The 25,363-nt window shown below is 45.9% G+C and overlaps 1 protein-coding gene across 2 annotated transcripts in view; it reads right to left on the bottom strand.

Annotated features, from left to right (window-relative positions):
* Nucleotides 1–25,363, bottom strand: part of NPHP4 (nephrocystin 4) — a 94,151-nt gene extending 68,788 nt beyond the window's left edge. Inside the window, exons 1-6 of one of the 2 annotated variants that reach the window (XM_083628453.1) lie at nucleotides 25,136–25,363; nucleotides 20,212–20,402; nucleotides 13,892–14,044; nucleotides 5,273–5,445; nucleotides 4,654–4,718; nucleotides 2,619–2,768 (exon numbers count right to left, since the gene is read on the bottom strand). In XM_083628453.1, the coding sequence (XP_083484579.1) occupies nucleotides 2,619–2,768; nucleotides 4,654–4,718; nucleotides 5,273–5,445; nucleotides 13,892–14,044; nucleotides 20,212–20,349 (679 nt within the window). In that variant the 5' untranslated portion in view covers nucleotides 20,350–20,402; nucleotides 25,136–25,363. The remainder of the gene's footprint in view (nucleotides 1–2,618; nucleotides 2,769–4,653; nucleotides 4,719–5,272; nucleotides 5,446–13,891; nucleotides 14,045–20,211; nucleotides 20,403–25,135) is intronic. The other variant, XM_083628454.1, reaches the window with a different exon arrangement.

Raw genomic sequence — 25,363 nt, 5'->3', positions numbered from 1 at the left:
AAACATTTCTTTTCCATCAGGCCTTGGGCCTCCTTGAGTAGGTGAGATGTTTTAATCCTGCCTTTTAAAAATAGGTTTGTCTTTCAGTTTGTTTTTGTTTTTTCCTTTTAATGCGTGTGCTTGTTTATATATTGTAAGTCGTTTTGAGTTACCTTGGTAAGAAAAAGCGACCAATAAATTTAATAAAGAAATATAAATGAATAAATATTAAAAGCAGTTTCAAATGACGTTGAACTGCAGAAATAAGGCGGGTCCTAAAAACATATGTATCTCAAGTGCAGAAAAGCCAGGGTAAATCAGTGCATGTTCAGCATTTGCCAAAAGGTATATAATGAAGCCCTCAACATAGGGCATGGGTAGGCAAACTAAGGCCTGGGGGCCAGATCCGGCCCAATCGCTTTTTAAATTCGGCCTGCAGACAGTCTGGGAATCAGCGTGTTTACATGAGTAGAATGTGTCCTTTTATTTAAAATGCATCTCTGGGTTATTTGTGGGGCCTCCCTGGTGTTTTTACATGAGTAGAATGTGTGCTTTTATTTAAAATACATCTCTGGGTTATTTGAGGGGTATAGGAATTTGTTCTTTTTTTAAAAAAAATCAAAATATAGTCCGGGCCCCCACAAGGTCTGAGGGACAGTGGACCTGCCCCCTGATGAAAAAGTTTGCTGACCCCATGACATAGGGTCTGCCACATAGAACTTTGGAATGCCCACTTTTAGACTCTCAACAGCTTTCCAAGGAAGCAATGAAATTTCTGCGCCCCCTACCTAAAAAGTTCCCCATTCCCGAGTTTCAACTTTTGGATGAAGATGGAGTCAAAGGGGTGCTCAGCACAATCCAAAAATGTGCATTGAGGGAGAGCTTTGAAATTTGACACCCCGCCTCCCTTTCCTCTGAAATCCCAGACTGAAATCCAATTAAAGTGAAAGGGCTTTTATTTCTGGGCTTCTGTGACTCAAACAAGGGATCTCATGACCTGGGGCTAGAATCAAGTCTAATGAGCTCCCACAGGCTGCATGTTCAGGCCTTCAGGTACAAAGACCAAGGGAAAACATTGCCTCCCACAACTGACAGGTCACATGAAGCGTCTAGTAGACTAGCCTGGCCGGGTACAAGTACCGCGAAACCTGTCCTTCTGCCCTGGTCTGATCAAACAAGTTGGGATCTTTCACCTCCTCCATTTCATGGCTCTAGTGTCTCCGGTCTAAACTCCCAACACTAGCCACTGGTCTCAGAGAACCTTTTTGGTTGCAAGTCATTTTAACCAACCAATCAACAAAAAACATGACTAGGTCTAGTTGCAGGGCATGACTCCCCTACCCCTTCCTACCACCCAGGAAGTCTGCAATATACAGGACCTTCCTGTACACAGGTCACTTTGTTAGCTGTCCATGATAATGGTATGCTCTGTAAATGATGCAGAGCACAGCCAACACGGACAACAATCAGGAAATCCTGGTGTACGAGTACAGCTGATGAATGTTAATTTGGGTGCTCTGGGAATGGCCATGTGACAGAGTGCGGCCTGGCTTGTTTGCGGATAAAGAGAGTGTGTGCATACAGGTACACACAAACCCCAGAAACCTGCTCCCTTCCCCTCTCCATCCCTTCGGATCCTCACCTTTAACCATTTCCCAATTCCCAAACAGTCGCATAAATGTGCAACCGGACAGGATGTCTGTTGCATGTTGCTCTCCTCCATTTGCCCACCTACATTCCTGACCTACTGCTTTGGCTAAGCATAGAAGTCATTGGCCCTTTTAATGAGTGGGAGGTTCATTGATTGCTAGGCATGCAAATAGGTAGGGATTGGTATAACCGATGCCACAAAGGAACAGAAGGCTCCAGTCAAGCACAAGAAAGCAGGGAACTTCCCCTTCACAGTTCTTTTTGGGAATGCACATTTAGGGAGCTCTGTCCTAAGCTGAAAGTTACCTGCGTTCTGAGCACAGTCTGTTAAGTTTCCCCTCCACTGCAAAACAAGACTAAAGCCCTAACAGGTGGACACTTGTGGTAAAGCCAATCAGAACAGAAATCCTTCAACTGTTTCTGGAAACTGCAGATAGTGGGTGCCTGTCACATCTCGACAGGGATGCTATTCCCCAGGACACTGGCAGCCACACTAAAAGCCCTGCTCTCAATCACTGCAGAGGCTTTCATGTTAGTGCCAGCACCTTGAACCTGGCACGACAGCAGATTGGTAGCCACCGCAAATCCTGCAAGTAGGATGCTATATGCTGGCAGTAGTTTGCCTACTCAAGCAACCTAAGTCTCTGTGTTCTGCACCAGCTGCAGCCTCTGGACTAACATAAAGGGTAGCCCCACACAGAGCCTGATTTATTGAAGTGATTTATCAGCAAGTTTTCCAATCATCACACATTTTCTGACTTGAGGAATTCGGCAGGTCAAATCTAGGAAAGTATACAATTTTAGCACGGTCAAGAGGAAGGCCAAAAGGATGAGCAGTCACAGTGCCAAAACCCTGAACTGCTGCTGCCAACCAGTGTTGACAGTACAGAGCAAGATGGACCAATGCTCTGGCTTGGTATAATGCAGCTTCCATCCTATGCTCCTAGTCTTTCACACCGCAAAAAGAAAAAGTGTGTCTTTCACAATACCTTCATGTGCTGCTAGCATGCCAGGGATTCTCTGCAAGCTGGACACAGGGGTGTTCTCTGGCAGGAGGTGATAGACAGTCTCCAGGGGTGGGTGTGGCTGCAAGCTGCATTGAAGATGACAGCTGTCAATCACCATCAGGTTCTTGTTCACTAACAAAAGGAGAATAGGAAACTTTTTTTCTTAATTCGGTGAGACCGAGAAGGGCCCTGCCTTGCCCAAGAAAATAAGTCACACTGAAAAGGAAGACAGCAGGACTCCTATGGATTGTTTTCAACGAAGTTTATTCAGAATAAACTCACTAAAATTAATGAAATGAAATAGTCAAGGCCGTTGATACTGAGGGGTGTACTCAAAGTACAATTGGGGACATCTCTGGATCTTTAGCCTGTTTATGTGTGTTGTGTATGTGTGTAAGGGTATATGTAAGGGGGGATTTTTAAGAGGTGAGTCTTTGCTCACCCCCGCTTGACAAATCACACCCAAAATTCTTTCTTTTGCACTGTTCTAAAGGGAGCTGGAACTCAATCAGGAGCACAGGCTTAGCAGACAATGGTTGTGTCCCCACAAAGTGCTAAGTCATGGTTTGTTTTAACCATAGTTTGACCAACATCTCACTGATGAACAAACAACCCACATCTTCACTCTCCAAATTTTGTTGTTTTCCTGCTGCTCTTCCCTCTCATGGCTCTGTAAGCCAGAAAGCACCTGGGCTGGGGCGGCCAAACAAAGCTTGGTTAAGCAAAGCTGTTTAGTTTGGATGTTACACTAAACCACACTTAAAACAAGCTGTGGTCTGCAATTCTCGTGTGTTTATTGAGGATGCTTTACTTGACCATAGGTTTGTTTGTTGTTGTTTTGTTAGTGGTCTGCAATTCGACAAACCATGCCTTCACACAGTGGTTTGTTCTCAGAAAGCAATGCAAGGTTAGTCTGCTTGGCTGGGTTCAGACATTCAAACAAACCATGGTTCAGCTTGGGCTAAATAAACCGTGGATTAGTGTTAGGCACAAAGCAGGCCACTGTATTGCTCATGTTCTCCTTTTAGCTTGCCTTCCCATCAGCATGGCCAACCTTGCCTCACTCCAAGGTTGTTCTTGCTCTCTGGCAGGAGCCAGATCTGCAGCAGGAAAACCCATTGCAGCATATCTAAATAGCTCATCCCATCCCATTTGCTGCTATGTATCAATTGGGGACTGTCCTCAAGGAGGGATTCAATCTGCATAAAATATTCAGCATGAGACTGTGCCCTCCTGCAAAACTGCCGCCAACAAGGATCTTTGTCCCTCCCAAATGGATTTGGCTCATGTCTGGGCTGCACAGAGCGACTGTCCAGAAACAGCTGGGCTCTTGTAAAAGGTTGACATGGTTGCTGCAGCACCAGAGCAGACAATTAGGGTGGGATAAGGGAGGAATCGGTCAGCAGGTAAGATGGAAAACAAACAATAAATTAAATCTGACAGTTCCCTAGAAGCAGTCTGTCTAAAGGCAGTTTGGATCGGCATTTCCAGACTTCTGAACCACACTCTTTATCTGATTTAAAATCAGAGGCATGTTTCTTGTTACTTCCCAAGAGATTTAGTTTTAGAGTGTGTTAAGGGCTAGCTGGTCGTAAACAAGACCGTGCCCTGGGTTTGTGCATGATTTGCTTGCTTGAGTGTGTCACGTATTTAGAATAACACAATCCCAGAGCAGTGCTTCAAGGTGAGATGCAACAGGCAGATAGATGTCTCTGAGAGTGGGCAAAGAGTGCATCTGTCTCAGAAGTGACCGTATACTCCAGTCACACTCAGTGCAAAGATGAGACAGAATGACCTACCATGGAAGGGCTGATTGGAAGGAGGGAAGCCAGACTGCTGAAGCATACAGAGACACAGCATGCAGACTCTTTTGTGGGTGGGTACTTTGGGCTCATTCATCCCCTCCCCTCTGAGTCCATGTTCTGCTTTCCCTCAGAATTTTATGGATCCACCTTAATACATATGCAAAGAATACACTGTCTAGCATGTGAAAATGGCGATATGCCTCATGACTTACTCTCTACTGGCTCTTGGAGAAGTGGGTGCAAGAGGGCTCGTGGGGTCCCATGATACAAACTGAGCCTGGGGAGAAAAAGGAGACAGAACTTGATACAGAGGGTTGGTGTCATCTTTTGTCCCAGTGCAGAGTACAGTGGTACCTCGGGTTACAGACCTCTTCAGGTTACATACGCTTCTGCTAACCCAGAAATAGGACCTCAGGTTAAGAACTTTGCTTCAGGATGAGAACAGAAATCACGCAGTGGCAGCGCAGCGGCAGCAGGAGGCCTCATTAGCTAAAGTAATGCTTCAGATTAAGAACAGTTTCAGGTTAAGAATGGACCTCTGGAATGAATTAAGTTCTTAACCCAAGGTACCACTGTAGTAAATAAAAACCAGAAACTCTCTTTAACCTTCAGTCCTCCAAATGTTGTTGGGATTTCAACTCCCATCATCCCTGACCATTGGCCACACTGGTCAGTTGTTAAAAGTCCAACAACATTTGGAGGGCTGCAGGTTCCCCAACCAGGTCTACACAAACACAGCTCTAGGCTTAACAACCAGCTAATCTTTACTATGTGAACAGCCCTAAAGACACAGAAATCTGCCTCTGCTATTACAAAAGTTTATCCATTTACCCTTTGTCCTTCAAGTTCAAGTTTGTTGGCTCAGATCTGCTGTTAAACAAATGTACGATCCCAAAACCACACGACATCTCCTGCGGGGTCCCGTCCCGCCTCCTGGCTGTTGCTACGACCTCCACCACCAAAATGATGCTGGGATAATCCAAAGATGTGTGGAAATAAACAGTCTGGAAGGGGAGGGCAAGAGGGGAGAGGAGATGAGTTGGGTTATCATAGCAGCTTACAGCTAACTAAAGCCGATTCCAAACTGCGGACCCTTGCTGCCTGTATATCTGGAACTTCTTCCAAGGACACAAATATGGTACATAAGAATAGAAGAAGAGCCTGCTGAATCAAGCCTTTCACCTCCTAGTCTTCCACCCTGGGAGATCTTGATTTCCCCACCTCTCACTCAGGTTTCATACTCCAACTTTCTGCAACTTTCATGTGGGTGCAGTCCTTGGCCCTCCGTGGCAGCCCAGAGCGGGTACCCACAGCGCTGGGTCCATATCAGTCATGGCATTAGCAGTAGCCGGGGGGGGGGAGTGAAAATGAACACCCAACAACCCCGGCAGGGCCAGCCCAAGCCATTTTGCCACTTAAGGCGAAACAGAAAAGGGCAGGGGAGCCCGCCCATCACTGCCTCCACCTCTGCCTGAGGTAACTAGAAGCCACAGCATGCTGAATAATAAGAATAAGAATAAGAATAAATTTTTATTTATATCCCACCCTCCCCAGCCGAAGCCAGGCTCAGAGCGGCTAACAACAGTAAAGTAATACAACATTCTAAAATCAATTCATTATAAAATCAGTTATAATCAGTGAAGGGGGTGGAGCTGGAAAAAAAGGAATCTGGAGAGCAGCAAGTGACATTAGCCGCCATGGGAAGCAAGCACAGGAGACAGTGAGCAGTATGCTCCTGGGGAAGGCTGGATCTGTTGTCCCTCCCAGTCATCCCTAGCCTGCCACCCGAGGCAACTGCCTCACCAAGGCTAATGGGTGGGCCAGCCTTGACCCCCGTTGAAAGGGAATCAATCCATTTTATTGCATATAGCCAAAGGCCTTTACAATAGACGACAGAGAATAAAATGAAATTTAATCTAAAATCATACAACGTAACCTCGTAGTAGTTTACAACATAACAAGAAATTTACAACATTAAGACTGGAGAGCATTCACATAGCTGGAACAGAGCTTCTTGGCTGCCAGCGCAAATGTGGCTACCTGGTGGATAATGTACCGATGTTTATCTGCTCAGCTGTCACTTCCTGTATGGATCGACCTGGAAGCCAATTGGCGATATAAATTTTCCTCTGGGCGTTGTATACGGGGGGGGGGGGCAAATCAGCAGGTAGTGTGTGATGTCCTCTACCTGATTGCATCCATGTATAAATTTGCGATCCATATGGGGAATTCCCCGGTATCTCCCCTCCAAATATGCCGAGGGCATCTGTTGAAATTTTAGTTGTACAAAGGCCCTGTGTAGTTGTGCGAAGGCCAGAGTCTCAAGGTAATGGGGCCTTGAGTGATTGGTCTTAATTTGGGGGTACCAAGTAGAGTAACGGGCAGCAATCATGCATGCTCTGTCTTGGTTGCCCTCCTGATCAAAAATCCAATTTCTAAGGTCACGTGGGCTAAGGGCTAAGTAGTTCTCCATTTGGAGATTAGAAACCCTAAGATTATCTTGGCACATTTGCACAATCTCAAGATTCCAAAAAGCAGCAGCGCTTACTAAGGGTATGATCCTCGAAGGCATTTAGCCTGTGCCAGTTCCCGTCCAAGGGAATCACTTCTGGACCACTCCCAAACCTTGTCCAGCAGCCTCTCCTTAGACCAGCATGACTTGGAAAGTCTGGGTGCAATCCCTGGCAGGCGTGTGATTGAAGAGCAGGTTAATCCTTCTATTAGAGAGTCATTATCCAAGTGTCACAGGCAAAACATTTGCTGTAATCACAGACTGTCAGGGAAGGATAACGGAGGGAGGCATTAAAGCATCAGTCCGCAGAAATAAATCGTTATTCTATTATCTTTTATTGCAAAATGATGGAAAAAATTGTCAGCAACCGTTGACAAGCGGACCGGCAAGGCAGAGTTATGTGCAGGTTCCTGAAGAATTGGGTACCTCTCTCAAAGTGGGTATCCGTTGCGTCGCTAAGCCTACTGCTGTCTCCAGAAGTGCCAATATTGGTTTTCCTAGTCTTATACCTCCTTTCCTGAATGGGGCTACCACAATGGCTGGTCAAAGCCACCAGGGTTACACCGGGATGAAGATTTGGGAGAGAAATTGGCAGAGCTCCCTCCCGAAGGAGAATGCAATACGGGCTACGTTAAATGTCTTGTTGCATTTGACATTAACTGGGTGGTTGAAGAAGAAAGGGCCACTGTTCCTCACCCACTTCCATGGTTTCAGCCAAAATCAGGCCTGCCTTCCTTCCACAAATTGCAGCCTCAAGGTGGGGCATCTTCATGAGGGCCATGACAGGGAACAGTTAAAAAGCCCTGCTCATGTGGAATTGTACTTATAGGGATTGGGAACTTGGCAGTGGTGTCCCCTCACTGGAGTAGGACAGAGTAGGACAAGGAAGGGCACACATACTGGTCTCTGTGGGCATCACAATTCTCTTGGATGGCTTTAAAAGAGGATTGCACAAATTCATGGAGATAGGAGTATCAATGGCTACTGGCCATGATGATGATGATGATGGTGGTGGTGGTGGTTGTTGTTATTTATTCATCCCAGCCACTCTGGGCAGCTTCCAACAAAACACTAAAATACAATAACCTATTAAACATTAAAAGCTTCCCTAAACAGGGCTACCTTCAGATGTCTTCTAAAAGTTTGGTAGTTATTTCTCTCTTTGACATCTGGTGGGAGGGTGTTCCACAGGGCGGGTGCCACTCCCGAGAAGGCCCTCTGCCTGGTTCTCTTTAACTTGGCTTCTCGCAGCGAGGGAACCGCCAGAAGGCTATGCTCTGCCTTCACAGTTGGAGGAAGTAATGTTTCTGAATACCAGCTGCTGGAAACCACAGGAGGGGAGAGGGCTGTTGTACTTGGATATCACTTGAGGTTCTTCCACAGGCATCATAGAAATGAGCCTTCTTTGGCTTGGACTTTGTATAGCCTGGGAACAACATGTGAGTTCTTTAAAACCTTGCATCCACCAGGATCCACAGCACAGAACGCACGATTAAATCCAAATAATTTTTTTTTTTTTACTTATTATGTGCTTGCCTAGCTTTATGTAATGGAAGCAGGATTACTTGCATGCAGCATATTTCACATGCCTAATTGTCGACAGGGGGGATCCGCTGGGCATCCAGGAACTTGGACAACTCTCTCTGTTTGCCATTAGGAAGACAAGCATTAAGAGACGGTTCCCCTGCACAGGCAGCTCTCTCTGAAAGGTTTGAAAGCAGCTTCCCAGGAAGGTAAACGTGGGAAATGTAATTATTTGCAATGGCACCTTGGCAAACCTCTCCACACAAGTGCTCCCCCATTATCATCAGGGGGAAATAATAATTGAATAATCACAGTGATATGAAGCTGTTCATTAGCCGGAACGGAACGGCTGGGGGAGAATGGCAAACGGGGCTCAGCAAATTATCCACGCAGGAACCGTGTTTGTGACAGATGAGACGATGTTCTCCTGCCCTCTTTGGAGCGGCTTATCAGGATTTGACAGTTATTCTCTGTGACGGAATAAACAACTTTCTAAACCATTAACATGTGCTGCATTCCAATCCCTGGAATACCCTCAATACAAGAACAAAAAAAACCAAACCTGGATTTTTCTGTTGCTGTTGATAGTGTTTAGCAGAACAATTTTACCGGCTCCTTTGGATTGCACTGCCATTATTGTGGGAAAGAAGGGTCGCAAGAAGGTCTTGAGCCTCTTCAAATGGCAGAAGGATGGAGAATGTGAGGCAAAGGCAAAGGAACCTGGTAGCCAGCTGAAGCAGGTGTCCGAGTTGCTCAGACTAGCAGGGAAATCTGTCCTGGAAGCAAGGGTCTCAGAGCCACAAGTGGCATGCCCTCGCCCCCCTGTGAGGTCATGCTGGCATCGCTGAAAGCGTTAGCGGCCACCTCTGTATGATTAAGAATGGGAATGGCAGGAAAGTGGTTTTCAATTCAATCATAAGACTGCAAATGCAACAAGTAAGACGTGGATCTCACTGGGCATGATACCACCCTTGACTGAAAGAACAAAAATGCTGAATTGCAATTCCAGCATAATTCATTCCCGCCCAAAGAGAAGCCCACAGAGGCCAGCCTGCATTTGTCCTTGATCCGCCCTCATCACCTCTTCCTCCTTCCACTGCTGCCCTCATCCTGACACTTGTTGCTCCTTGCTTCTCCCCTCCCTTCGTTGACTCCCCACCAGCCAAAATGGAGACTGGAAGATCCTCAGGTTGAAAACTGTTGTTTGTTTATATTACTAAAGAAACAAAAACGGACCTTAAAGTAAGAAGCGCTCGCTGTTGCTTCTCTGGCCTTCAGGGAAGCGTCTCTTTGCATGCTCGGAAACAATGCATGATTCTGACAGGTGAATGCTGCCACATAAGGCTGTTTCTGAAGCAGTCCTGGCTCCTCCCATATCTGCCATAGTGGCTGTGCTGGGGAGGCCTTAAAACAACAGTCCAAGAGCTTTCCTAGCAGGTCTGACTTTCCAGGACCCCAACTAATCACATGGTTTTTCTGCTTAGAGACACTCTTTGCCATAATTCTACTTTTGGATCAAAATTGGCTGAGTGGTCTGGAGAGCTTATTGTTATTGTTATTGTTATTGTTATTGTTATTGTTATTTATACCCCACCCATCTGGCTGGGTTTCCCCAGCTACTCTGAGCAAATTCCAACAAAATATTAAAAATACATTAAAACATCTGTCATTAAAAATTTCCCTAAACAGGACTGCCTTCATATGTCTTCTAAAAATCAGATAGTTGTTTATTTCCTTGACATCTGATGGGAGGGTGTTCCACAGGGCGGGTGCCACTACCGAGAAGGCCCTCTGCCTGGTTCCCTGTAACTTCACTCTTCGCAGTGAGGGAACTGCTAGAAGGCCCTCGGAGCTGGACCTCAGTGGGGAAGTTCCTGAAGGGATTCCTCTCCTATATCTATGAACCTCCTTGGTATTAATTGTCATTGTTTGCCCAGATGCTCTGCATTGAGGGATCTCTGACGGTATCCTGATTGTCTTATCAAATGCTAATGTTTTGTGTAAACTGTGTCTGGAACTATGCAAAACTTGCTAAATCCTAAGGAATATCACACCTTGGCCTGCCTGAGCCACAGTAACCCCACCTTGTGCGTGATGTAATTTCTGACTGTTTGTAGCAGGGATGTGCTTCTTCTCCACGCTAAAATGCAAACCCTTAAAAGAGATGTTTCTTCTCGGTTCTGGGTCTCTCTTGCCTCTTTGCAAGGGGGGGTGGACTCTGTTGCAACAGAAAAATAAAGATCTGCCTTGCTTTCACTGCATCCTGCCTCCATCCATTCATCTCTGACTGATCATGAACTTAGAGAGGACTCAGTCCCTTGGGGAGTTGGGCAGCAAAAGTCAACCCCCCTATTTTTTCTATATCAAATGTGATGAGCTTATTGAACACCTGATTGGCCCACTGCATCCATTCGCTACTGGAGAAGAGAGAGAAATGGTAAAATGCACCGTAATCCTAAAGTTCCCAGGAATTGTGCTTTACCAATACTGAAACGCAACAATGCATTTAAAGAAAGAAAGGCAATCCACTTAATGGGATCATCGGGGAGGGAGGGAAGACGCAGGGCTACTCAGAGCAAGGTCTAGTGGTGCCAAGTTTAAGACAACACAGAATAAAGTTACTGGGGAGGGACACCCCGTCACCCTCAGCTGCTCCTACCATCCCTGAATTGGTTGGATATGCTTGCTGACCTTGCGTCATTCCTGGAGCAAAAGCACCATCTGCTGCCTGATCTTAAGCATGACAAGTAGTGATAATTTTTACTTTTTACTTTTTTTTATAATCTCTTCCATCATTTACTAGACTGGGGGGTGAGGGTAGAGCAGACAGACAGAATGGAGGCACAATAGCGAGTCAAGTTCATTTACAAAGCCCTGAACAACTTATGTCCAGGGTAACTCAGGGAATTTGTCTAACCCTCTTTTAAAGCCATCAAAGTGTGTAGCCATCACTACCTCTTGCAGGAGAGAATTCCACCAAGTTACACTCAAGAGCAATCCCAGTTCTGTTCAAACCCTTCATTCCGCAGAGGAGCAGGGAAAGAGTATAATTTTACAGCTAACATTACTAGAAATGGGGAAAGAAGAAAGGCAGGGCATCCAGGAGAATATTGAGAGACCTATAATATGGGGGTGGGGGAAAGACAGCATGGTGTAGTGGGTAGTGTTTTGGGAATAGGACGTAGGAGACCACGGTTCAGATTTCCATTCGGCCATGAATGGAACTGGGTGACTTTGGGACAGTCACTGGCTCTCATCCTAACCTACCTCAAAGGTTGTTGTTGTTGTTATTATTATTATTATTAATTATTATTATTATTACTACTATTACTATTATACTCTGCCCCTCTGACTGGGCTGTCCCAGCCACTCTGGCTGACTTCCAACATAATAAAAACATAGCAAACATCAAACATTAAGAAGTTATTGATACAGGTCGGTTGTGAGGATTAAATGAGGAGGGAGAACCATGTACACCACCTTGAGCTCCTTGGAGAAAAAGGTGTGATAGAAATGCAATAAATACATAAACTACCAGGAAAGAAGCATGAGCTCAGGGACTCCGGCAGGGTCCAAGGCTGTGACCTAGCCAAGTCTGGGTGTGCCCCACCCTCAACTTGAGCTGCTGAGAGGAATAGATCACACCACTCTGCCCCTGTGGCTGGCATGGCCATAGAATCACAGATGCATGAAGCCTCAGGATTGTAGGATCCTAACTTGCTGTATCTGCGATCATTCAGGCTCCAGCATCTAACCTCATGCAACTCCTAAGAGATCACCAGCCTTCTAAGCAAAAGCACATAAAGGGGCATCCTAAATCAATGGGCTGGAGCAACTGCTCTGTGAGGAAAGGTTATAGTATCTGGAGTTTTTTTAGTTGTTTCCAGAAAGTGCAGATCAGGGCTCAACAATTGGGATGATATTCCACAGAACAAGGGCAGGCACACTAAAAGCCCTGCTCCGAGTTACTGCAGAATGGGCTTCTCAGACCTCTTGAACTTGCAAGAGAAGCTCTCCTGCAGACAAAAGATGCTGGACTAGGCAAGCCATTGGTCTGATCCAGAATGGCTCTTTCTACATTCTTACGGGATTGCACATGACCTCCTGCTGACTTCAGGGTGAGGTTCCTGGCAACCACAAACTGCTGGTTGGCTAGCAAGGCCAGCCAACGTTTTGCTGACCTCCACCTATATTCACTGAAAACACCCGGGTTCCAGGTCTGATAAGAATCCCCCTTTGCCTTCATGTTACTTGGTTGCCGGGCATGCAACTAGGTCTGAGATGAGGCTGGGGACTGGAGTAGGGGCTGCGGCCTTCATCAAGACACTAGCAGCTTCCTAAAGCAGTAGATGTGGGGAAAATTCACTTATGCAATCCCTAGTGGGAAAGGGGTTCGCCTTCCTCTCCATTTGAGCATTCCGACAATACCTCCAACACATGCACTGGCAGAGCAGTTCAGGAGAACAAAGCATACAAAAAGGCTGCAAGAGGTCGCAAAAGAGACCAGCATACAATTTTTAACACCTCAAGCAACCAGGTGCCAGGATCTTTCCGGCCCCACATCGTACGATTCCAACGTGGTGGAGGAGGAGACTAAGGGGGCAGAGAATCGCTGGTCCCAGTTTCAGAAACCAAGAAGCCGAGAGGTATGTATTATGTTTATTAAGCTATTAATAAAAGTGTAAGGGAAGAACTTTTTTTCCACTGTGACATCAATACCACCCACCAGATTACAATTACAGTTAAGGGGAGATATTGCAATGGCAGGTGCCTGCATGATTTACAGCGGGAGACCCATTCCTAACCTCGCGTCCCAGACACGTACCTATCTTTCTAGTTCATTATGATTATTAATAATTGATACTGGCAAAGTATTGTTTGCAACCTGTAACACAGTCCTTGCTGAAATCCTGGGGCACGTTGGCGATCTAAACTTCCACAGGTCCCTGAGAAATCAACAGGAACCTCTGTACATGCAGTGGAACCACCATCACATGGACAAAAGCAGCAGGACCTATATATGAACAGACTGAACCCGTCTTTGGGGCTGAGGTGCCAACTTTTTTGAAACAGCAAAGCTGTGAGCTACTACTGAGCCCTCACCAGGCTATCAGGACTCTCAGTTCTTCAACTCTGTCCTGTTACCTTGTCAGAAAGTACAATGGAGGTGGATTTTCCTGCCCTGCTTTCCCTGATCCCAGCTTTCCACCCATCCTGTCGAAGGCCCTTAAAAACAGCTCAAATTAGCATCACGTCTATTATGGTATAAGCATGAACTCCTCACCCCACTGCAGAAATAATGAGTCGCCTACAGGCTTTTTAACCACCCTGTGGATTTGGGCCAATTCTACTTCACCACCCTGTGCCCCCCAACACCCCAATTTCAGACATCACTCAAAGCATCTCTTCCTTACCTCGTGGAAGACCACTGCAGGGGGATGTCCCAGCCCAGCTTTAAGGGGCTTCGTGGCACTCCTCCAGGTCTTCCCAAAGAAATGGTGGTAGGTGACATCAAAGAAGGAAAGGCGCAGCTGGAATTCCACGTCCGACATTTCGTCCAACGCTCTCTGCCAGTGGTAGACCAAAGCAAACCATGAGAATGTAAGAAGAACCAAATGGATCGGGCCAGTGGACCATATAGGCCAATATCCTGTTATCACTGCGGCCAACCAGGTGCCAGTTATGGAATGCCTGCAAGCAGAACCTGAGCACAAGAGCACCCTCCTTTCCTGTGGTTTCCAGGGAAACGGGAAGCTGAGCTGGATAAGTCTTTGGTCTAGTTGACAAGGATTCTTATTAAGTTCTTAAACATGGAGAGTGCAGCACTAGGAAATTCCATTGCCTCTCTCAAGGCATGGGTCCAGAGGAGGTGGCCCTTCCAGCAACATGCAGAATGCAGGGTTCATCTACAAGTTCTCAGATTACAAATGGAATTTGCAGCAAACTGTTAAAAACTTAAGAAGAGCCTCCTGGATCAGGCCAATGGCCCATCAATCCATGCATCCTGTTCTTACAGTGCTGCCTCTGACCATGGAGGCAGAACACAGTTGTCAAGGCCAGTAGCAGTGAGCTGATTAGCATGGTCTGTCCATCAGAACAGAGAAGGGCCTATCCTAAGGAGAAAGGGAACTATTTGCACCTGTTTTAACAAATCTCAGGGTTTCCCAAACTTGGGTCTCCAGCTGGTTTTGGACTAAATTCCCGTCATCCCTAGCTAGCACGACTAGCTGTCAGGGATGAAGGCAATTGTGGTCCAAAAGCAGCTGGAGACCCAAGTTTGGAAAACACTGCAAAGTTACTTCTTCCCCAACCAGCTGTCCTCCCGCCAGCCCCATTTATTACAGTCAAATATCAGGGATGATGGGAGTTGTGATCCAAAATATTTGGCGTGCCCCAGGCCAGAGAAGGCTGCCGTAAACTAACTGGTATATGTGGTGTGCCTACTCAGAAGGGTAGGATGAACTGAATTTGGTAGAACTTACTCCAAGGTAAGGGATGCGGGTGGCGCTGTGGGTTAAACCACAGAACCTAGGGCTTGCCAATCAGAAGGTCGGTGGTTCAAATCCCCACGACGGGATGAGCTCCCGTTGCTCGGCCCCAGCTCCTACCAACCTAGCAGTTCGCAAGCACGTCAAAGTGCAAGTAGATAAATAGGTCCCGCTCTGGCGGGAAGGTAAGCGGCGTTTCCGTGCGCTGCTCTGGTTCGACAGAAGCGGCTTAGTCATGCTGGCCACATGACCCGGAAGCTGTACGCTGGCTCCCTCGACCAATAAAGCGAGATGAGCGCCGCAACCCCAGAGTCGTCCGCAACTGGACCTAATGGTCAGGGGTCCTTTTACCTTTACTCCAAGGTAATGTCCTGGTTCCCGCTGTATAAAGAAATCAATCTCAGGTTAAATTTTCTGCCAAAATTTTTAATGCTCAGATCAGTGTAGTACATAAGCAAAGCAAGGACCAATGACCCAAGGGGTGTTATGCACAGCGTTGATCCAACAAACGGCATGCCCCCTTACGTCCTGATATAAACACTGTAGAAGGCACCACTTCAGTGTGGCAAGCAGGTTATTTCTTTGGACTTGGCAAGCAAATGGGAATACCTTCTGATGGGCTGAGCCTAAGCTGTCTGTGCCAGTGCTGGACTCTTCACAACCTATGTAAGGTAGGAGGTGTCACCACCGGCTCAGGACCAAACGGGTGGTGTCTCCTGGAAGGCTGGACGAGGGGCAAGCTCCAGAGGTGCCAGGGGCGGAGGAAAAGGCTGGCACAGAAGTTGGTGGAGAAGTGGGCACAGAGCATCTGGGTGACACGGAAGGGGTTCGGGTGGAGCACTGGGGTGACACAACCCTGGGACCCTCCCCTGGGTCCGAGTCCTCATCTGTAGCTTTCCCTCTGGGTTGTTCCTCCATCTCACACAGCCCAGGCGCTACCTGTCATAACCTGCTGGGCCGCTCCCCATGGTTGTCAGTAGGTAAATCCTCCAATTCTTCCCCATCCTAGTCTGACCAGGTAAACAAATATAGGTAAACGAATATAGGATAGCAGCTGAACGCATGTTTATACTTATCCACTTTAAAGAGAACTGGGTGTATAAGTTTTATATAAAAATGCTAACCCACCTTTGCAATATCCCCGTGGGGAGTTAAGAGTTTATAGCAAAACTGGCAAAGTACACAGAAGAACATAAATTGCAAGGGGCACAGGGCTCCATATAGTATGAGATAGCGCAGAAGACAGCCATGGGTGTGGGAAGTCAAATGCAAGGGGGAGAGCTGAATGTGGTCGAATAGGAACTAGGTTAGGATTAAATATTTTTTAAAAAAAATATCTTACAGTAATATGAGAGGGCAGGATAGAGAGGGAACAGCTGGCCAGTATCAGAAGCAAAGGGAAAGTAATTAAAGTTAACTGCATCTGATTTTTAAACAAGGCGACGTTCTCACTCTCTGTCAAATAGAAAGCAATTGGCCCCTGGAATTCTTAGCCACCAGCACATTACACAGCAGCTGCTTAAAGCAGGCTCACGTCCTGAAAACTTGACACAGAGATTTGCATAGTTAAGGCAGCGCTCTTGGGTGATGGTAAGGTCAAGAGCCCACACAGCAGCTCTCTGTGTGAACATGGCACTCAGCGCCGCTTAAATTATTCACGGATTGCTTTTCTCATACAAATTTAAGTGGGCATCTAATAATACACTTTTTATTTTCATTTAAAAAATAACACTACAGTCAATGGGTTATACGCAAAGCAGTCTGTGCATAAGCCTGGGCTTCTACTTGTGCAATGGGGCTTCACTTTCCTCCCCTCCTCTCTAAAGCACCCTCGTGCATCCTCAAAGTCTGCTTCGGGGGGGGGCGGGTGGCAGGGGGCTGTGGAGCAGACCATAGCCCTTAGGCCAAAAAAAAAAAAGATTAGACACCCCATCCATCTTAAATATTTACAAGGTTGGCCATGGCAGGAGACGTGTGCTGCTATTGGTGAAGAAATCTGATTAAGCTGGAGCAGAGTCTTATTTATAAATCATGTTTCTAGTCCTCACAGTTAAGAGAAGGTGCAGCAAGTCACCTATTTGTTCCAGGAGGGCAGAGGTTCCCAATTAGCTAAGTACAGTAGACACCCGGTTTTTCAAAAGCCACAGACTCCCTACTTTAGAAAATTTTAATATCTTTATGGTAGATTTTGTTATGTGAATCATGCCACAGACCCCCCCAGGTGGGTTACGTGGACCCTCTGGGGTCTGTGGACCACCAGTTGGGAACCACTGCTTTAGAGCATAAGAGAAGTGCCACCATTTGCATAACATAATGTTGTTTATTACTGTACCTTGTATTTTACATCGTGGTTCTGTTCCTGTTTTTAATGCTGTGTTTTTATTCCTGTCTGTCTCATGCTCTCAGCAGGGAAAGGGTGGTGCATAACAAATAATAACAGCAAGAAGAACAACTCATCTTGGCCAGGTTTTTAGGTGCTGTTAAAGGGAAGTAACTTGCCGTTGATTGTTTAGTTTTATACATGCTCGTGAAGAAACCAGAAGCTTTCCTCCTGGGCATGGTAGGCCAATTGGTGTCAAGGAAAGATAGGATGTTTTTTATGTATGCTACAACAGCAGCAAGAGTACTTTTAGCAAAGTATTGGAAGACACAAGAACTACCCACACTGGAAGAATGGCAGACCAAGGTGATCGACTACATGGGACTGGCGGAGATGACTGGCAGAATCCGTGACCAAGGGAAAGAGACGGTGGAAGAAGACTGGAAGAAATTTAAAGTTTATCTTAAGAATTGCTGTAAAATTAATGAATGTTAAAATGTCTTGGGTAATGCAAAATAGAATTGCAGTGACAAACAATTGGACATAAAAAAAAAGAGTTAAAGAAAGTGCTACAAGAAATTGAAATTAGGGGTTGCTGGAATGATTTAAAACAGGGATGCAGAAAGGGGAGGTATGGGGAAGTCGCTGAAAGAAGGTTTTAGGAAAGAAAGGTCAAGAAATTATACATGTTTATATGTTTGTTTGTCTATGTATTGTGTTGTATTGTCTTTTAATATGTGTTGAAAAACCAATAAAAAATTTATAAAAATATATATATATATATATATATATATATATATATATATATATATACATGCTGCCCTGGGGAAAGCAGAACCCTCAGACAGCCAGGGAAGCAGGAAGTTTAATGTGGCAACTTTTTTTTTACTAAAAAGGCACAAAGTGATGCACAAGTGTGGGTGACCTGAATTTAGGTTTGGAAAAACAAGAAACTGTCAGAAACCAAAACTGACAGATTTTGTCATTCCCTGATCTCCACCGCTGTGAAATGAGCCGGGATGGCAAGAGGCAGCCACTGCAGAAACTGGAGCCCTGAAGCCATGCACTTCCAACAACCCACTCCAGTCCCAAGACCAGCAGCAGTGTTTTGAGACAGAAACCCTATAAAATGTGCATTAAACACATGCAGCATCTCTTTTGCTTATTGTTTCTTTATCTTACAAAATAATCAGTGAGCAATTTCCCATCCCACCTTGATTTAAAAGGAACAGGACCATGGCAGAGGAGGGTATGAGCACAGGGACTCCCTTTAGGGCCTGGGTCAGCCCATGTACATTCAGCGTTGACCCCCGATCCAAAAGAAGGTATTTTAACTCCCAGCTGCCCCTCGTCTCCAATACCATCAGCAAGGCCAGGATTAGAGGAGAGAGACTTTACCAAGTGTGCTATTAAAGATTTAGTCGCTCTGCATTATTTAGCATGACAGGGCTTTAAACCCCTGAACACTTCAGCCTAGAGAGTGGCAGGTTCACCTTCTCAGGTCTCTGCCTGCAGGTTGGATAAGGTAGATGGGAGTTGAATCAACCACTTTATACTTTCACAAGTGGTTCAGAAGGGGCTGAGCTTGCCCACTTACCACCCCACACCCCCTTATACATGAAAGAGGCTTGCTTTAGCAGGTGAATCCTACTTATTTTAAGTGAGATGCACCAGCAGCACCACATATTCTGGAGACAGACAGACAGGGTAATGAAGGGGAAATGAGAAAGACAAGGCAAGCTGGCCAGATCACATTCTGCCATTATAATGAGAAATCAGTGATGGGGTAGGGAAGTAGGTTCTATGGTATGTAGTTTAAAAATGTAGGTAGGTTTGAGAATGTCCCATGCCAAATTAGATAGATAGATAGAGACTGCACCTGCAGCAGCAAAACCAGACGCCTTCATCTGCTCCACCTGCAATAAAACATGTCCCTCCCGTATTGGTCTCTACAGCCACAGCAGGCGCTGTAACTCTCCAATGGTTTGACTTTACCCCTGAAGGCACACTCTTCCATTGTCTCCTGAGACAGGCAGATGCCATTGTTGTTGTTGTTGCTCCTGCTGCTGCTAAAAATTCCCAGGCAGGGCTGAGAACTCCCCACTAGTGAGTACATAGGTATACAGCCACATGCACACAAATGATTACACCAAATAGCAGCACCAGTTAAAAATATAAACTGCAGCGGAAGGATGTTTGGCTATCTGAGCACATTATTTCTTTCTCTGCCAGAATACATGCTTGAGATAGTTCCGGTGCCAGACCCCACCCACAGACCCCAAGGTTCCCAAGTTCAAGTCCCTGATGTCATCGTCTACACTGCAAACTCCTTTTTTAAAAAGACCTTTTTTCCCCACCAACAACTTGATGTTGGTGATGGTTACCACTTATAGACACTGATGCTAGTGGGGAATTATCTTTGTGACAGTGGAAGTATCATAGATTCACTTCGGTGGGGTGGTGTCCTCCATGAGCATTTCATCTAAATGTTATTGTATTGGCGTCTTATTGACATCAGCCCCTTGTCATGGTCAGATCACTCCCTGTTGAGATTTAGGTTTTCAGCACCTTCCTCTCTGCAGAGATGGGGGATCTATTAGGATGGTCTGCCCTCAGAGGCTGATGGATCTAATGGGTTTCCGGACAGCTCTGGCGGGCTTTCTGGCTCATATGACTGGCATGCCTATCAAAGCCCTGGGGTTATGGGTTTGTTTTTGTTTTATTATGTATTTTGTATTCTCATATTGTATTTTTCTGTTGTGAACAACCCTAGGAATTTCGGATGACAGGCAGTTTACAATTTAATAAATAATAATTATAATCTTAATAATAATCTCAGCTGAGGCGATGCCCCAAATGTCCCTGCACAGACATACTTTTTCTTTAAAAAACAACAACCTTGGTCTTCACGGGAGGGGTATCTTACCAGCTTCAATGCATCTCCCTCCACAGACTTCAGGATGAACTGAAACGCCACTGATTCCCTGGGTGGAGAGTGCCGTCTCCTCTGGTTGTGTGGAGGGACCGTCAAGTTTTGTACAAAGATCCTTTGCCACTCCCCCATCCTGCTGCCTGAAATGCTGGCACCGTTTTCACCTCAGCTACAGAGACTTCTGCCTTTCAAAGGGAAACAAAAAACAAAAAGGGAATCTGACTCAAGAAACGTTTTGGGTCCACCCTCCCATTACACGTGTCTTCCTGTGCATTTGGCAAGGTCCAATAACCCCTTCAAAGCTTTTGCTAGTTCCAGTTTACAAACTCTTGCTTGAAGGTAATACTTACCTCACTGCTGTTCCCTGCCTCTTGACATCTGCCGCTTGAAGCAGCTGCCTCACTATCTACTGACAGAGATGGCCGTGCATAGGAGCCCACGCTCCACACTTCCTGCCTATGCATTTTCTTCCAGTTTCCAGAAGAAGTAATTGCAACATGGCAGAATGTAAGAAAAGCCTGCCGGATCATGCCAATGGTCCATCTTGTCCAGCACCCTGTTTCTCACATGCTGGCTGGGGCTGGTGGCAGCTGTAGTCCAACATATCTGGACAGTACCAGGTTGGCAAAGGCTGCTCCATCACTTCAGACTACAGGGGTGTTTGCGTGTTGAGGAGAGAATTGTGCTCCTCTAGCACTTCAGGAATATAGGCCAAATCTTTCTTCCTACTGTAGCAGTTTACTAAATATAAAGGGGTTGGAATTAACCCCCCCCCTTATCTAAAACAAATGTCTAATTCTATTTTACATACAAATAAAGTTGCTCAGAAGCATTAGGTTCCACAAATCTATGCAAGTGTCTGGGTTTCGAACAGCCAAAGGTTATTTTTTTATCCTTTGGGGGTTTGGGGGTGGGATGTTGTTTTCCTTTAGACCATGGAACACTTTCTTATTGTAGACCACGCATTCTTTTCCTCTCGGTATGTTTTTTTACTGACTAGGTAAATGCAGAGCTGAATCCTATACTTTTTATTAACAGTAGTGATAACCAACACTACTTCTTCTGTTGTTTGTTTTTCCTGAAGCATGTCTGCTGCTATTAAAACTTGATAAGAAATATATGAAAACCAAACGTGCAGAAGCATCCAGGAATGTGATTTCCAACTCCATCACTGTCATTTGTAAACAGAATTCTATATGTATCATAACTGTGCATTTTCTTTTTACACTGACAACCCTGGGAATTTTGTATTGTAAAGGGCAGTAAAAAAAGGAGGGGGAAGGGGGTAATCTAAAATAAACATTGCCACCTGATTTCACACAATGTATAGGAAGATTTTACCAGGAAGGAGGTGGGTGCGTGTGTAAACAGAGCAGTGACAGTGAAAAACACAGGCTTGCTGGGCAAATACAGGGCTAGGGCATCCAGAAATCCTCTCGCTTTCCAGCTGAGGAGTCTAAGGATGACTCACTGCCAAATTAGCCCTGCCTGGAGACGATGCCAGATAAGTCATTCAAGGGCAGGCAGCTGACCTGCCACCGGGAAAACCAGCACTGTGCACATTCATAGATGACATGCTGGGGTTTCTAGAGCTCGTCTGTACAAATGAAATATGCCTGCAGCTCCAGCTCAGGTGGAAGAGGGCACCTTCACATCCTCTTCTTGCTGGCCTTTCTATAGCTTTCTTTTCCCTCTTCTGCCTTCCTCATTGTCAGAGATTTCCCTCTTCCAAGCACCCCTCCTGCCCTAGTTTGGGAATAGGGAGGCACACATACACACACACCTTGCCAAAGCCCCAAGATGTCGGGTCAGTCTTCTGACTGCATAGATAAAATCAACAAGAGTCTTATGTATGCAGGCATTGTAAGCCGAAGCCAGGCTGTATGTATGCAATGCAGGCCTATGGCCCATCACTTCAATGAGGACAGGAACCATCTGTACCTAAATAACTTCCTTGGGATGCGAGGTGGGTGGGCAGCGCAGGTCTGCCTCAGATCAAGGTTGAAGTCCTACCAATTGGGGGGGGGGCATTTTTGACAGGCAGAGGAATCAGCAAAGAAACAGGACAGGTAAATGTGAGAGTAAGACCCACTACAAGGAATGTCAAGAACAAGGCCTCCCAGGATCATAGCGGCTGACCAGATGTCCCAAAGGGAAACCAGCAAGCAAGATCCAAGCACAAAAGCACTCTCCCTCTTGGAACCTTGATACGTGAAGGAGCACCCTTCCGCAATACTTTCTGCCCCAAGCCCTGCAGTCAACTGAGAGGCCCCTGGCCATAATACTTATGACCAGCACCATGGGCAAGACAGCAATGTGAGACAAGGCATTTTTGGTGGTGGTGCCCAATTTACAGCTCCCTCCCAAGAGATTCTCCTCTGCATTAGCTTTCTTCAAGACCAAATCAGTTTTCTATTCATCTAGGCCTTTGTTTTTAAAGCCAATGTTCCTTCTGAAGTTGGAGCAGACTATTTAGGCGCTCTCCAGACTGCTATTTTATTACAGGTGTATTCTACAACATATTCTCGACCCAACAATAAAGAATTAGGGGTGGATTTAGTCTACTTTGGTTTGTTCTGCGATGATTCCCCAGTGCGACATTATTGCTATGCAGAAGGACTATTGCAAACCAAAAGCGGGACAAAAATAAACCAGAGCATTTGTGGTATTGAGCGTGCACAGATTGAAAATGAAGCAGTGTGACTGCCCCAAAACGTTTATAGGGACAAAGGGAACTGAACGCAGGAATGTGTATGACTGCCCAAATAGCATCATGAACATAAATCATAATGAATGTGCAGTAAAAAGAAAATCTGGAGGGGCTCTTAGTGTTGTTGATTTGTGTTTTTCATTTTAGGCTGCTTTTCTTGTATATATTTTTATATTACATTGTATATTCTTTGCTGTCAGCCACCTTGTGCTTGGAGGAAGGGTTGGAGGAAACTGTGCAATAAATTAAATTGCAAGCAAGCTTTTTGAGTTCTACAGAACTGCAAATCATCATGACACTATGGGCAAGTCATCACATAGGGAAAAAATAATAATAATACACTAGCTGAAGGGAATCCCACTCTTGCTCTTCACTGCCTGAGAAAAAAGCAGGAACATTTTAATAATAATCATACTGTTACAGTCTTAACAGCATCTGAAGGGTATTGAGTTCCACATCCTTAATGTATGCCACAGTCTGAACATAACAGTAAACTATGGTTTGACTTAACCAGGAAGGGAGGGAGGGAAATGGAGAATGTAAAATCTCAGGCAGTCACTGTGGTTATATATATAAAATTAGGTGGTATGTCTTCACTGTACCAATCAGTGTGCAAATATTACCTTTTAAAGTTAAGTACAGTGGTACCTCTGGATGCGAACGGGATCCGTTCTGGAGCCCCATTCGTATCCAGAAGCTAACGCAACCCGCGTCCGTGTGTTTGCACGTGCAGCGATTCACCGCTTCTGTGCATGATGTCATTTTGACCGTCTGCGCATGCGTGAGCAGCGAAACCCGGAAGTAACGCAGCGCGCAACCCGAAAATACTTATCCTGAAGCTACTTCAACCCGAGGTATGACTGTAGTAACCTAGCCAAGCTCCCATTTCCTCCCACACATCCTTATTATTATGTTCAACAGATCTGAACTGAATAGGTACCATTCAAAAATCAATAAAACCAAGTTTTTGGAACACTAATATTTATTTTTTAAAAAACTTTCCTTTGTGCTCTTGTGGCAAACAGCACTTGTGGGAAATAGTATAATAAAACCAGCACAAGGTTTGGCACAAAAGGACTCCTCCACAACTAATCGGTACAGCTTTATTACATTTATACACGGCCAAAAATGAAAAACAGAGCACTCCCTTCACATTATGAAACTTTTTGGATAGCATAAACTATATATAAATTGCCTTCTCTATAAATGGTTACCTGGGTTAGGAACTTGTCTTATTTTGATGTACTGCCTTAACTTCATCTTACTGGCCAGGGTGGGCTATTTTCTTTTAAGTTTGTACGATGGTATAGGGCAGGGTTTTTCAACCAGTGTCCCATGGCACCCCAGGTGCCTTGAAGGATGGTCAAGGGTGCCGTGGGCAACACCAGCCTCCGTCCCTCTTTCCTCCCTCCTCGGATACCCTTTTGCATCTCTGCCTCCCAAGTTAAGGAGCTGGCTTCATGTTCATCTTTAGTCAATCTCTGCCGGGCTGCTTAAGGCTGGGGGCATCTTTTTCCCAGGCCCCTGTGGAGAGGCACAAGGAGGCACTTCTCTTTGGAGTGGTGGAGGCTGCTGCCCAGAGGACTCCCAAGGAGGGGAGGAGAGGAGGCTGAGGGAAACGTCCATCCATAAGGGAAGGTGTTGAAAAAAGGGGCGAAGGGCTGCCAGATCTGCAGGCCAAGGGGTCACGGAGCCATGGACTCAAAATTTAAGGTTGCAAACCACTGTTATAGTATATGGCGATAATTTAATAATAATAATAATAATAATAATAATAATAATATAATATGTGGGGTGTTCCATGGAAATTATCAATTTATTTTAGCAGCTTGTCTGGGAAGCTTCTTGAGGGCACTGGTGTGTGATTAAAAAACAAACCACCTTATATATTTACAGCATTTAATATGTCAAGAGAGGCCAAGTTACAGGGAGAGGAACCAATGGAACCTTCTAGAACCTAGCGGAAGACTAAGGGAGGGGCAGAGGCAGTTGGCGCCACAGTTCGCGAGTTGGGGGTGTGTGTGAAGGGAATCTGCTAGCCAATCAGCGGGCTCCTCTGTTTTTCCCCAATGGGAAAGGGGCAAATCAAAGTGCACCCCTAAAGCTATACGAGGAAGGGGAAGCCGGCCAGCCACTCAGCGTGCTGCTTTTCATCGCCTCTCTCAATGGGACGGGGTACTCGCCCCACTTTCTCCCACCTCCCGTTACCTGCCGCTTTCATGCTCTCCTTCTTTGGGCGCGCAGCCGCCGCCATCTTGTCCGGGCTGAACCACTCGCCTATTGGTTGGAGGGGGGACAGGGCACCCATTCGTCACTAGGGGCCAAACGTTGCCTTTCGCCACTGCCCTTCGCCCAGTATCGTTCCATCTCCTTCTAGGGTTTATTCTCCTCTGCCTGTCGCCCCGCCCGCCCTCTCTTTGTCTCCTTGCGTTCCTC

Source organism: Podarcis filfolensis (genome assembly GCF_964270895.1).
Source record: "Podarcis filfolensis genome assembly, chromosome: 8".
Classification (NCBI taxonomy): domain Eukaryota; kingdom Metazoa; phylum Chordata; class Lepidosauria; order Squamata; family Lacertidae; genus Podarcis; species Podarcis filfolensis.
Note: the sequence above shows the minus strand (reverse complement) of the source record. Positions and strands in the feature narration are given on the sequence as shown.